At 48.4% G+C, this 13,004-nt stretch overlaps 5 protein-coding genes and 2 non-coding genes across 10 annotated transcripts; 1 reads left to right on the forward strand and 6 right to left on the reverse strand.

Moving 5' to 3' along the window:
• Window positions 1–257: 257 nt before the first annotated feature.
• LOC9655755 (pentatricopeptide repeat-containing protein At4g02750) lies at window positions 258–2,492 on the reverse strand. The gene has a single exon (XM_024682265.1). The coding sequence runs from the start codon at window positions 2,490–2,492 to the stop codon at window positions 258–260; it is 2,235 nt and encodes a 744-aa protein (XP_024538033.1).
• LOC9655756 (BI1-like protein) lies at window positions 2,486–3,467 on the reverse strand. The gene is made up of 4 exons (XM_002977484.2): window positions 3,208–3,467; window positions 3,033–3,146; window positions 2,812–2,969; window positions 2,486–2,753 (listed from the first exon to the last, which is right to left on the reverse strand). The coding sequence occupies exons 1-4, from the start codon at window positions 3,446–3,448 to the stop codon at window positions 2,550–2,552; spliced, it is 717 nt and encodes a 238-aa protein (XP_002977530.1). The 5' UTR covers window positions 3,449–3,467; the 3' UTR covers window positions 2,486–2,549.
• Window positions 3,468–3,528: 61 nt separating this feature from the next.
• LOC9655757 (endoglucanase 17) lies at window positions 3,529–5,422 on the reverse strand. The gene is made up of 6 exons (XM_024682433.1): window positions 5,202–5,422; window positions 4,718–5,131; window positions 4,388–4,645; window positions 4,220–4,319; window positions 3,994–4,157; window positions 3,529–3,913 (listed from the first exon to the last, which is right to left on the reverse strand). Exons 1-6 carry the CDS (start codon window positions 5,409–5,411, stop codon window positions 3,599–3,601), a joined length of 1,461 nt encoding a protein of 486 aa, XP_024538201.1. The 5' UTR covers window positions 5,412–5,422; the 3' UTR covers window positions 3,529–3,598.
• A 222-nt stretch (window positions 5,423–5,644) lies between these two features.
• TRNAV-AAC lies at window positions 5,645–5,718 on the reverse strand. Its single transcript has one exon. It is a non-coding gene; the product is annotated as a tRNA-Val (tRNA).
• A 74-nt stretch (window positions 5,719–5,792) lies between these two features.
• TRNAW-CCA lies at window positions 5,793–5,864 on the reverse strand. The gene has a single exon. It is a non-coding gene; the product is annotated as a tRNA-Trp (tRNA).
• Window positions 5,865–5,940: 76 nt separating this feature from the next.
• Window positions 5,941–8,693, forward strand: LOC9655758 (electron transfer flavoprotein-ubiquinone oxidoreductase, mitochondrial). Of its 3 annotated transcripts, none has more exons than XM_002977315.2 (18): window positions 5,941–6,213; window positions 6,289–6,365; window positions 6,412–6,518; window positions 6,568–6,649; window positions 6,718–6,823; window positions 6,883–6,929; window positions 6,977–7,051; window positions 7,095–7,211; window positions 7,262–7,330; window positions 7,385–7,477; window positions 7,527–7,629; window positions 7,676–7,809; window positions 7,863–7,912; window positions 7,962–8,028; window positions 8,080–8,159; window positions 8,222–8,350; window positions 8,402–8,468; window positions 8,529–8,693. In XM_002977315.2, the coding sequence occupies exons 1-18, from the start codon at window positions 5,958–5,960 to the stop codon at window positions 8,610–8,612; spliced, it is 1,743 nt and encodes a 580-aa protein (XP_002977361.2). In that variant the 5' UTR covers window positions 5,941–5,957; the 3' UTR covers window positions 8,613–8,693. The 3 variants fall into 3 exon arrangements, with proteins under 3 accessions (XP_002977361.2, XP_024538189.1, XP_024538190.1); XM_024682421.1 differs by having other exon boundaries at window positions 6,981–7,051; window positions 7,258–7,330; XM_024682422.1 differs by having other exon boundaries at window positions 8,225–8,350; window positions 8,529–8,678.
• A 595-nt stretch (window positions 8,694–9,288) lies between these two features.
• On the reverse strand, window positions 9,289–12,110 carry LOC9639186 (amino acid permease 4). 2 transcript variants are annotated; one of them, XM_002977486.2, is made up of 7 exons: window positions 11,448–12,107; window positions 11,018–11,251; window positions 10,848–10,941; window positions 10,549–10,763; window positions 10,267–10,418; window positions 9,961–10,188; window positions 9,289–9,899 (listed from the first exon to the last, which is right to left on the reverse strand). In XM_002977486.2, the coding sequence occupies exons 1-7, from the start codon at window positions 11,578–11,580 to the stop codon at window positions 9,471–9,473; spliced, it is 1,485 nt and encodes a 494-aa protein (XP_002977532.1). In that variant the 5' UTR covers window positions 11,581–12,107; the 3' UTR covers window positions 9,289–9,470. The 2 variants fall into 2 exon arrangements, with proteins under 2 accessions (XP_002977532.1, XP_024538191.1); XM_024682423.1 differs by having other exon boundaries at window positions 9,961–10,418; window positions 11,448–12,110.
• Window positions 12,111–13,004: the final 894 nt, after the last annotated feature.

Genomic DNA, 13,004 nt, shown 5'->3' on the forward strand with positions numbered 1-13,004 from the left:
GAATTGACTAGGGAGAACGTGAATGAGAATTGTCTGAGATGAAGTGTCGCTTCCAAATCTTAGCCGGGTGGCAAGCTAATGTGACACCATAAAATATAGACACAAGTTCCAGCAAAAAATGCCAGGTTTATGACATTCATTGCCAACAAGGTGATCGAGACCTACATCGCATAAAGAAGCTGGCAGCAAAGGGAGGTGATAGTTGTCTTGCCTTCTATAGACAATGACTTGGATGTGCAAAGAACCCGATCCAGAGACTAAATTGCAAGAGATTTGCTTAAGCGAAGTATGTGCTCTGCAGCTCGCTTGCCACGAGTCACATCTCCATGGAGCCTGCAAGCGCTTAACAGAGTTGTCCATGCCACCGCATCTGGAAGAAATGGCATGGACTGGATAAGATTCTCGGCCTCCTCCAGCCGCTTAGCCCGCCCAAGCAGATCAACCATGCACCTGTAGTGATCCACAATTGGGTCGATCCCAAAGTCTGATTGGATCAACAGGAAGTGTTCTCGAGCACCAATGATCTTCCCCGCGTGGCTGCAACCGCTCAGGATTGCGATAAAAGTGATCTCGTCCGGTAAAATCCCTTCGAGATTCATGGCCTGAAACGCATTAATCGCATCTTGCATATGGCCGTTTCTGGCAAGTACTGCGATCAAGGCCGTCCACGACCGCTGGTCTTTCCATGGCATATTTTCGAACACTTCACGGGCGCAGCTTACATGACCATTTACGGAAAATGCAACCATCATTGTAGTGCACGATGAAAGATTGTGTTCGAGAATTCTGTCAAATATACTCTTTGCTTGCACAAGACACCCATTAAGGGCATAGACTGAGATCATAACGTTCCATGACACTACGTCGTGCAAGGGCATTCGATTGAAGGCTTGAATTGAGTTTAAAAGTTCACCACATTCGCCATAGCCAGTCAGAAGAACACACCATGCAAGGTGATCGCGGAAAGGCATCGAGAGGAACATTCTCTTCGCATCTGTCAGATACCCATCTCGGGCATAGGCTGACATTACAGTGTTCAACGCCACGACATTCCAACTCGGCATTCTATCCAAAGCCTCTTTTGCTTTGAAGGTTTGCATTGCGGTAACAAGTCCACCAACTAGAGCATTCCAGCAAACAATATCTTTCTGCTCCACAAGAGAAAACAATCTCCACATCTCCTCGAGATTCCCAACTCCGGCATTTGCAGAAATCATGCAAGTCCAAGTCGCAACATTGGTATCGGGCATCGACTCAAAGATTATCTTTGACTCAGTTACCCGACCTCCATGCGCCAAGACCTGTATCATTGCGTTACTCGACAGAATATCCCACTGTGGCATCCGATCAAAGAGTATCTTTGCTTTCTGAGTATCCCCTCTTTGGGCATAAACTGTAATCATAGTATTCCAAGTAATGACATTTTTTTGTGGCATCGTAAGAAATACGGAAGTAGATTCGTCTAAACATCCATTATATGCAAAAGCTTGGATGATAATGTTGCTCGACACAAGATCCCTGTGTGGCATCTTCTGGAGCAAAATTGTAGCCGAGAGCATATCCCCGCCTTGGGCATATGCCGTCAACATTGTATTCCAAGCAAGAGAATCGTACGAAGGCATCCTAGCGAATATAACTTCCACGTGGCAGGGAGAGCCATGCTGGTAAACCGCGTGGAGGAGCGCGTTCCACGACACCGTCGTTCTCTGCGGCATCTGCAGGAAAATCTCCTCCACGAGTTTGACGTGTCCGGAATGATCATAGCCAATGGCCAGAGAGTTCCACGTCACCACATTCCGCGCTGGCATTCGCTGGAAGAGCTGCACCGCGATGTCCACGTAGCCCCTTTGCGCACAGGTGGCAAGGATGGTCGTCCAACTCACCACGTTTCGTTCGGACATCCTGTCAAACGTGAATTTGGCCTCCAATGGGAGCCCGGCTTGGGAATATATGAGCATCATGAGATTCCACGTTGCAGTGCTCGGGTGTGGCATATTCTCAAACAGTTTTATCGCCTGTTCCAGATACCCGCACCTGGCATATACTGTGAGCATTGAGTTCCAGGCTATGACGTGCCACTCCGGCATTCGGTATAAATAGTCGCTTGCGTTGTCTAGAGACCCGTGTTCACAAAACGCAGATACCATCGTCGTCCATGTCACTACGTTTTTGCGACGCATGGAATCAAACAGATGCTTTGCCTGATACAGATGCCCGTTTTGGGCATATGCCGCGACTAGGATATTCCAAGAACATATGTTTGGGGCTTCAATCCCGTCAAAGACCATCTTGGCTTCTCGCACTTGCCCGCATTTGCCGTACAGGTTAACAAGCATATTGGCCAGGTACGCATTTGATTTGTGACCACTGGCCACAATTTGGCCATGGAGATCGCGGCCTCTTGCAATGTCTTTGGACGCCCCACAAGCTTTGAGAGCTGTGGCAAACGCATCTTCAAACAAAACCTTTGCCTCATTTGCCCGTCTTTGCATATGCTCACTAAAAGAGTTTCATTTTCTCAAAGACAGTATTATTTACACTACACGCTTTCAATCGCTTTGCCGGAGAAGCTGGAGCAATGCGAGGAAGAGATTGAGGATGTCGAGGTAGAGTGCGATGGAAGCCCAGACGTAGTCGTCGTAGTCGAAGCGCTTGATGAGATTGTCCGTGTCGTAGACGATATAGGCGCTGAAAATCAGCGCTCCAATCCCGGCGTAGATGCTCGTGCCGAGACTGGTAATCGGGAAGAACGACTGCAAGGAAAACGCGTGAGAAAGGAAAGAAATTCGATCAAAAGCATCGACCAAGTACCTGAATGAGTCCCCACAAGATGAGGATGATCACAGCCACGAAGAGAAATGGCCCCAAGAAGCTAAAGTCCTGGCCCCGCTTTGCAGCCCAGTATGTGTAGGCAGTGAGCCCAAATCCAATGGCGGCCGTGAGGATCAAAGCTTCCAACACGATGTCCCCTGTGCCAATTTTTTTAAGCTAAGCTGTGAGAAATCCAAGTTCTAGAACTTTCGAGAACTTACCTCGCGTGAACGCGCACGAAATTCCAACCGGCAAGCTCAGGCACACCGTGAAGATCCCCAGCAAGATGAGATTGATGGGATGGCTCTGGCGATAGGGATGAATCACGCACAAAACTGTGGAAACACAGGAATCAAATCACTCGAAAACCTGGCGAAATATTTCCCGAAAACTCACGGATCAGAGGCAGGAAGGCCAGGAAGATCGGCAATCCGGGCGTGGTGACGAAGAACATCGCCACCGGGCGCGAGAAGACGACGACGCTGGCGACGATGGCGGTGAGCACGATCTGCGTGGTGAGAATTCCATAGACCTTGCGGATGAAGCCCCAGCGCAGCGTGCTGTCGTCGGCGGAGAGCCCCGGATACAAACCGCCGCTCTCGATGTCGTAGTCATAGCCTTGCTTCCCACCCCACATTATGCTGCGCTACCCAAGAACCCTAGATCCCGAGAGCATATCCTTTTAAGTATATCCTCAAGATACATTAATTTAGAAAAACAATTGGTTTTGATTTTGATTTGATTTGGATATTAATTTATGTGTTAGCCATTTCAATGAATTTTATTTTCAAGTGAAGTAGGCTAATGCACCCACAAGACCAGCATTTATGTAAGTTGAAGGCTCGGACTGCGAATAATCATCGCGATTGTCTGCGTAGTTATCATTTTGATCAGGGCCTCCGACTACAGCGCCAATGAGCAAGTTTGGATTGGGATTTGGAGTGTGCAGCCAGTTGAATCCATCTTTGCACGAGATGCGTTGCGGCTGTGTGTGTATCGAGGGGAGCGATGAACCGCGGTGGTGGACGTGCTGGGGGAACTTTGCCCCGAACCCAACCATGTAGGACATTTTCCGCGGATTGTTGCCTAGGATGTAATCTATCTGTGTGTGAATGATAGCAACGATAATAATGATATAAATAAACCTGCATAGCATGGAAAATTTTGAGAGACACACTATACCTGTCTTTTCGCAAAAGTGATCAGCTCATTTGGCTTGAAATTGCTACCTCCTCCACACCTGACACTTTGTTTAGTGCTGCTCAGGTATCCTGCATATGTGATGAGCAGAAATGCGTTGCTCGTAGCGTATTGGAGATTGTTTGTGCCTTGGTAGAATAGCCCCCCTGTTATGATACATACGATTCTCATCAAATTGCCATTGTAGATAGTTTTGATTTTGATGGACCTGGTGTGAGCCTGGCTCGTCCAGGCATGGCCGAGCACACGAAATCATCAGCACGGTCCTTGTAAGCCGCAAGCCAGTTCTGGTTTCCTCCCAAAAACACCTTTATGATAAGATCAGCATCAGCATTTTCCAGTGAAGATAGAAGAAGATTGTAGGGTTTTTAGCAACCTTTGCCAAGAGGACATCCACACCAGCATACTTGTTGTCCCAGCTGAGAGTATTGTAGGATGTCCAAGGGCCTCCCAGCTCGTTTTGGTGCAGGCCAATGTACTGCAAATACTTCCCATCGCCGGTGGCACGGTAGAGCCAAGCAGCGCCCCACAAGAGCTCGTCTCTATATCCCGAGTAACTCGTATAGAAAGGGCTCACAACTCCGCCCAGAGCATCGCTATAGCTCCCCCGGAACTTGTCCGCGAAATCAAATACCTAAAAGGGTCCCGAATTTTAAAATTTTAAACTTAGCGCGAAAGCAGGGGCTCTGCTTTTTAGGGTTCTTGCCTGTTTGGACGCGTTGAGCAATTGGCGCGAGTACTCCGGCTTCGCGTACTGGAAGACGATCGAGGCGGCGGCGAGCGCTGCGGCTGTCTCCGCCGCGACGTCGGATCCGGGCGCGGATTGATCGATCTTGTAGGCGTTCCGGGGCGTGTCCATGTCCTCGGGCCTCTCCCAGCACTGGTGATCGGAGTAGGGATCGCCCACTTGGACCCAGAGCGTGTTTGGGGGCTTGTAGGCCTTGAGGAGATAGTCCGTCCCCCAGCGGATAGCGTCGCGGGCGTTTTGGAGCTCCCCCGCTCGCTTGAGCTGCTTGCCGGATTCTATCACGCTCCATGAAAGCATGGTGATCGTGAATGCCATGGGGAATCCAAACTTTACGTTGTCTCCAGAGTCGATGTAGCCTCCTCGGAGAACCACCTTGAAGAGAACAACCAAAGAGATCAAGTAGAGCTTGTTACAAAACGAGCAGGATCTTAGAAACGCATACATTTTGTGCTTGTCCATCGTTGAGTGCCGAATCTCCTCTCCATTTGGCTCTTTGCTTGGATGGCAGCTTGCCCGATCGCATCCCCTCGTAGAAGAGGATGGATTTGGAGAGAGCGTCACGGTAATCAGCACTTCGGAGTGCTTGGATCGACGAAGTACTTGACAAGGCGATGATTGTGACAAGCAGCTTCAATTGGAGTGGCAATGCCATCCTTGTTGTTGATTCAAGCTTAGGAACTCCATAGTTTATATAAATCTATGGTGAAATTTTTCAAGGCCAATGTGCCGAGATCGAGGAAAGATTGTCTGTCGCTCACATGGAATATCCAAGCTTTTCAATTGCTTGTGCTGGATTGGTGGCCGAAGATTTGAAGCTAAACCCCAAAATTCTTTCCAAGCTTTTCAATTGCTTGTGGATAAACCCAAAAATCACGCAAAAATTAATGGCTTCATCCAGGTTCGAACTGGAGACCTTCAGTGTGTTAGACTGACGTGATAACCAACTACACCATGAAACCAACACATGGTGAATTCCAACTTTTTAGCAACTTCACAGATTTTTAGGGCTTAAAAGTTGCCATAAAAAGTGAGATGAACCCGGCGTGACTCGAACACGCAACCTTCTGATCTGGAGTCAGACGCGCTACCATTGCGCCACGGATCCTCTGACATGTCAGCACCGAAGCTAAATCTTTATCTCTTTTCTTCTTTTGTAAAAGAGAATGTCCAAAGCCACGGAATGAATTTCATTCCCTCCATGGCTAGGGTTCTTCTCAGGCGGGGGAGCAAAGCGCTCGCTGCCCGGTCAATTTCAGGCGCTGGAGCCCGGCTCGAATGGCGCGCCAGGAGGTTTTGCTCGGATGGATTCCAGGAGAGGGAGAGCATGGATTACGACGTCGTGATCGTTGGAGCTGGTCCTGCCGGCCTGGCAGCGGCGATCCGGCTCAAGCAGCTCTGCGATCGCGAGAAGAGGGAGCTGTCCGTGTGCGTCGTGGAGAAAGGAGCTGAAGTGGGTAACATATCTATTCTCTTGTCATTGTTTTCTCCTTGCTTTTCTTTGAGGAGTGACCGCAGCGTTGGTTTTTCAGGATCTCACATTCTCTCGGGAAATGTCTTTGAGCCTCGCAGCTTGAGTGAGCTCTTTCCGGACTGGAAGAAACAAGGAGTAAGCTTGTGTTCTAAACTTTTGTAAGACTGTCACGCTTGTCTAGGCTCCCGTGGAAATTCCAGTCTCGGAAGATAAGTTTTGGCTCCTCTCAAGTAAGCATGCAATACCGCTTCCATCTCCATTCAGAAACCATGGGAATTACGTGATCAGGTGAGAGAGACATGTCTATAATTCTTACGAGGCAATCGTTTTTGTTCAGCTTAAGTCAGCTCGTTCGCTGGCTAGGGACCAAAGCCGAGGAGCTTGGAGTGGAAATATACCCGGGCTTTTCTGCTAGTGAGGTGAGGCGCTTCAGAGAGATTATTCGTTCGTTCTCAAGTGTACTTACTTTCTACTGTGTCTTTGACAGGTTTTGTACGACGACAACAGAGTTGTGGGAATTGCGACTAACGATATGGGAATTGCGAAGAACGGCAGTAAGAAGTCAACCTTCCAGAAAGGAATGGAGTTGAGAGGTGCACAAAATCATCGTAAAATGGACTTCCCCTTACGTTCTTTTTTGTTATTTGTGTAGGACGTCTTACCCTCCTGGCTGAAGGTTGCAGAGGCTATCTATCTGAGGTATTTGTAGATTAGTGTTAAGGCACTCGAAGTAATTCATGTGACAGGAAGTTATTCGCAAGTACCAACTTAGGAAGCAATCAGGTGCCCAGCATCAAACGTACGCTCTTGGGATTAAGGAGGTATATGATAAGCTCCACTGCAAAGTTTTACGCTTACAAGCAGGTTTGGGAGGTCGAGGAATCAAAACATCGTCCTGGTTTTGTCCTTCATACAGTTGGCTGGCCTCTCAACACAAAGACGTACGGGGGCTCGTTTCTGTATCATATGGCAAATCGGCAAGTAAGTTCAAGTTCTTACGTGCTTTAACTAAGCTTAGAGAATCAAGGCAGGTTGCAGTGGGCCTGGTTGTTGCGTTGGACTATCAAAATCCATATCTTTCGCCCTACGAAGAATATCAGGTGAGAAATATGTTCAGTATCTACTTCTGCAAAATCTGATCTTAGAATTTATAGAGATTTAAACAGCACCCGTCCATAAGGCCGATGCTTGAAGGTGGCAAAGTTGTGCAATATGGAGCCCGAACACTAAATGAAGGTGGCTTTCAGGTACATTAAAATTCTTGACAAGCCCATGGCGTTCATCGTTTTTTCATAGTCCATTCCAAAAACTGTGTTTCCGGGTGGAGCACTCATTGGCTGTTCAGCGGGATTCGTCAATGTTCCAAAAATAAAGGGCGCCCATACGGCTATGAAATCAGGTACATTCGTGTCACTAAACTGGCATTTTCAAGTTTCTCTCTGTAGGATTGCTAGCTGCAGAGACAGCTTTCGAACAACTAGCAAAAGGTAGTGAACCTGCAAAGCTGGATAGTTATTGGGAGCGTCTACAAAACTCATGGATATGGGATGAGTTAAACGCGGCACGTAACATAAGACCGGTTTGTCCTCATTCTTTTCACTTACAACCAATCTAATCCTAAGTTTGTAACAGGCTTTCCATTATGGTTTGCTCCCAGGTCTAGCAGTTTCAGCTTTTGAGCAGTAAGCTTTTTCGATTTGCTTCCACAGTTCTCATTCTTCGAATTTGCAGTTACATTTCCAAAGGCAAACTTCCATATACTTTGAAGCATGGAAGACCCGATCATTTATCCACTGAGGTATTTAGCTGTGTTATCAAGTGTTTCTAGTGTTATGCATCTGTTGTCCAGGTTAGCAAGAAGCACAAGCCTATAGACTATCCCAAGCCGGACGGTGTGATCTCTTTTGATCTTCTGACATCACTATACAGGTGCAGTCCACCTATTTTTCAACTTCAGGAGCTGTGTTCTGACTGTTTGGCTCATCTTCTAGAAGTAACACAAATCATGAACACGATCAGCCTTCGCACCTTCTTCTCCGGGACCCCTCGATCCCGGAGAAAGTGAATTTGATAGACTATGCAGGACTGGAATCGCGCTATTGTCCAGCGCGAGTCTACGAGTAAGCGCAAGTTTCATGAGTTATCAGAAAAGTTACCCGTGGCGTTTGTAGGTACATTCCTGATGAGAATGAGAAGCTCACACTTCAGATAAATGCCCAGAACTGCCTGCACTGTAAGGTATGGGAGACGTTAGTTTCATAGTAGGTATCGTGCTTTTTCTTACTTTTGACACGTCAGGCCTGTGACATAAAGGATCCACCACAAAACATAAAATGGACAACGCCCGAAGGTGCTGGTGGTCCAGGTTATTCAATCATGTGACAGACTAGAGTTTTAGTGGGATTTGTTTTCGCATTTGCAAATGAATAATCATACTTGTTGGAACAAGGCCATGGTAGGTAATGCTTGAGTTCCAGGTTACTTGCAAGTGGCTCGATTCCTTACACGGTACGTATGTTTTATCTTGCCTTGGTTGACTACTAACTTAAGCAATGGGTGTGTTCTTTTGTCGATCGCGTCAGGTTCTGAATTTCAGAACTGAACAGGGTCAGATCATTTCAATAATGGATCAGTCAGGTGTCAACCTTCAGGTACGTTTTCTCCAATTGAAAAATGTCTAAGTGCTCATTCTCACCTTGCTTGCATTAACACTGTTTTGTGGTCTGCTTGTGGATGCAGGCAGACGTTTGCTGAATGATGCTACTGGTGCAGTTCCCTTTGTCAATGCTACTTCGCCGAAGTTGAATATCAAATGGTGGATCAATGGTGGTGGTGGTCCCGTGTTCCTGTTCCAAAACAGTGCCGTGTATGGAAGGACCGAAAATGCTCGTCACTGTTGCCAAAGATTCCTGAGAAGTGAGGCGCATGTTCGTAACCGGTGGTCCTAGTCCTTCAAAGGTAGGCAACTCTTTTTTAAAATTAGCTGTGCCTCGAGCTTTTGTTTTTCTTCTCAGGCTTTTCGGGATTTTTCAACCGGGCTAAAACTTTCCAGGGAGACTTTTGAGGTAAATTGCGAGCATTTGATATTACATAAACACACCATGTAGCTAGGACATTTCTTCCAGAGCTTCAAAATTCTTTGTGACTTTTTCTTTCGTGTGCTTCTGCAGTTCTTGCTAAAGACTGCTGTGCGAGAGTATGATACAGTATCGATCAGCTTCAATCAGTTCGCGCTTCCAATCAATCGTACGTGGTCTTGAACGGCGTGTACTTTTTGAGGCTATGGAGAATACCTTCGATGGAGCCGATCCCGGCAGCGATGGATATCATCAGGCAGGCTGCACTGATGGTCTTCAAAGCAACCCAGGACCAGGACCAGCTCTCGATCCGCTTTTGCTTGATGAACATCTCGATGGGGAAGTAGACAGTGAGCGGCCAGAATCCAGCAGCACCGATCAAACCGACGATGTCGTTGAAGAAGGGAAGCAGCATTGCAGCAATGGTGGTGAAGATGACGTACATGGTTCTCCACAGGAGCCGGAAGACGTTAACTCGCCAGGTTCCCACGAACGGGATTCGGATGGCGTGCTCAGTGTGGATGCAGCCTGATTTTGGCCACTTGTTCGCAGCAGTCGACTCCACAAACTCAAACAGTGGCTGACTGAAGACCTGTAACGTTTCGGCGCGACATACGCCGTTAAGACAGCCAAACGATCGATCAAAAGCCTACCTGATAAGCTCCGACGAGATGGACAACGATGCAGGCATTTGCAAAGTCGACGAGCCAGTAAGGGTCGTAGAAGCCGAAGCCGGTGAGAAGATTGCCCGGAGCATCATTTCCAAAGGCACCGTAGCCGAAGCATCCGACCGACAAGTAGAAGGTGGTGGTGGTGATGATCCCAATCAGCGTTGCCTTCTTCATCGTTTTGTTCTCGGCTGGTGGCGACTTGATGGTGTCCTGGGAGTTTTCAAACAAAGGCCACAAGGAATGAGCTCTCGAACATTTACTTTTGCGATGGTTTGAAGTTGGCGGTACCTGGATTTCGATGAGAACGGTGGAGAAAGAATATGCAAACGCGATGTTGCCAAGGGCCTGGAAGACTCTCCAGACTTTCCTGGCGGGTGTTACACTGCCGAGAGTCAAACCAATGGGGAGGCCGGTTGCTGATCCCAAGAGATGGCCATTCTCTGCGATTCCAAGAGGCAACGACGACGACGACGACGTTAGAAGATTCATCGACCAGAACGGGGCGAAGACAAAAGAGAAAACAAGGAAGGCTATGAAAAACAGAGCAAGAAGGAGGACCGAACCACGCACCGATGATCTTGCTGATGCCGAGTCCCAGGCCGATCCCGGAGTACGAAAACGACATAACGGCCGCGACGATGGACAGCCACCAGAGCTTGTGGAAGTTTGGGATCTGTGACAGCATCAGCTGAACCACTCCAAACAGAGCCATGTAGAGATTGTTGGAGGTGTTGCAGACGCCATTGTGGCCCTTGGCGTGGAAGCAGTCGGATCGATTGATGGCCCTGGGAGCAACAGCAAGAGTCAGCCAACTTTGCGAGAAGAACGAAACAACAAACAATTTTGGTGGAGGAGTTTCGGAAACTTACACCATACTTATCGAGGCAGTGATGGTGTAACCGATGGCCGTTCCCATCAAGTTGCTGTACTGGACAAGCGCGCAGCACCAGAGCTGGATCTCACCTGGAGGAGCCAACACAACAACAGGCATTTAAGTCGGGGAGCATGAACGAGGTACGGTCTTCGAGTAGAATCTCACCGAGGTTGGCTTTGACGGCGTCCTTGTATCTGTAGTTTCGCTTGCCGGTGACGGGGTCCGGAGAGCGGTAGCAATCCGTGAGCAGCAGCGACGTGAAGAAGGTGATGGCGGCGAAGATGAGCAGCACAACGGGGCCAGCGATCCAGCCAATTTGGGCCATGCTCCACGCCAGGGACAAAACTCCGCTGCCGATGACGGCGGTCACGACATGGGCCGAGGCTGTCCACACAGTTCCTGGAAGAAGACACAAGGAAACAAACGAAAGATCTTCATGAGTCGCCGAGAACGAAGAACTTTTCTTTTCAGCGAGGAAGAAACAAAAAGAGGAGGGGATTGATCGCCGACAACGGAAGTGATGGAAGGGATTGACAGGAAAGAGAAGAACAGCAGGAAAGAGGAGCAAGAAGAACAGGGAGGATGGATTCTCCACCTGTGCGGCATGGACGTCCATCGTCGTCGACGTTTTTCTGCTGCTGCTGGAGCTCCAAAGATCCGAGCTTGTGACCATTCTCAGCGTAGGAGATTCTCTCATCGTCCGAAGGAGGAAACATTCCAACAGCCATTGCTCGTTTCTTTCCTTGTTTTCTTGGTTTTCTTGGGGGCTCTCGACTCGATCGTTCTTGGGCGGTGGAGAAGAGACAAGGAAATCTATGCGAGGCAGATCTTTTCCAAAAAGGCTTTAGCTGGATTCACGCGGGATCACGCAAGGATAGAAGCAGCAGTATCAATGCGAGATTGGTAGGAGTAAAGAGAGGAGGCGATGGGTTCTTGGGCCTCCTCGCGAAAGACACAGGGAATGGGTGAGGAAGCAAGCAAGCAAGCAAGCAAGCGATGGAATCACATGAAAAGCCCAAATCGATCATCCAGTTCCACACACTTTCCGCGTGCTGTGCTGCAAAGATCTTTCGACCAAGACTCGAGACAATGCGATGGCGATTCTCTCCTCTTCTTTCTCTAATAAGTTCTCTCCCTTCTTTGCTATCTCCGGCCTGGGCGGGCAATGGGTTTTTATACTAGGATACGCCCAGGTGAGATCAATCAAGCACGCTAAGAGAAAGGAAAGCTTCGCCACTGTTGCTAATAAGACGCGATGGAATCCATCCGTCCAAATCCATTCACTCGGGAAGCCTCTTGGAAACAAAGAAAAACCCATCAGAGGGGAGGAAGAAGAGTACGAAAGCGTACGGCAGGATGGTGTCGGTCATGTACGGTAGCAGCTGCGTACGGCGGGCGCCTGATTGGCGGGCGGATTTTCAAAGAGCGAGCCTCCCAAAATGCCGCGACTGGGCACTCATGGGTGGCGTTTGATTTGATCACATTTAATTCATCGGCCGCCCCTAATTTTGGGGCCCTCAATAATGCCCCCCCGTCGCATTGAACGAGGCATCTGCCAGATTCGCTAAAATATTCGCGTGCCCGTTGGAGACGCTCTAGGTTATCTTACGGAAGAATTCCTTGACTCTTTGTAACAATGTGGCACAAGACTAGCATTCTGTGACAAGAATAGGGCTCGACACGTCGTCAACCCGTGGCAGGCATAAAAAAGTATCGTCCTAGAGAGAGAAGAGAATCAACTCAAAAGCTCTAGAATGCAAATCTCATATTCGCAAGTTCGCGAATATTTACATAGGTGTTGCGAATCTGGCTCCCAGCTTTTGGGAGCACCGCTGGAGAGTGTGTGGAAGAGAGAGAGAGAGAGAGAGAGAGTTATAGTTTTGCTTGAAAACAAACGAGGGGAAATTCCACCACCGTCCCAAGTGGACTCGTCTTTTTGGGTGGTAGCTCTGATTATCTTTGCTTAGATGGTTTCGAGAATCATCGTGGAAGAATAGGAGACAAATGAGCACTTCGAATTTCAAGTGTTCCCAAAGGCAACCGCAAACGAACCGTGACCTCCAATCTTTTCGGGCATGGTGGCTTGAATCATAGCTCCGAGCTCCAAAAAACTCTTAAAGTTGGCAAAGAAATAACCTAAACCATGGCCAAC

This window comes from Selaginella moellendorffii, unplaced genomic scaffold (genome assembly GCF_000143415.4).
Source record: "Selaginella moellendorffii unplaced genomic scaffold, v1.0 SELMOscaffold_34, whole genome shotgun sequence".
Lineage (NCBI taxonomy): Eukaryota > Viridiplantae > Streptophyta > Lycopodiopsida > Selaginellales > Selaginellaceae > Selaginella > Selaginella moellendorffii.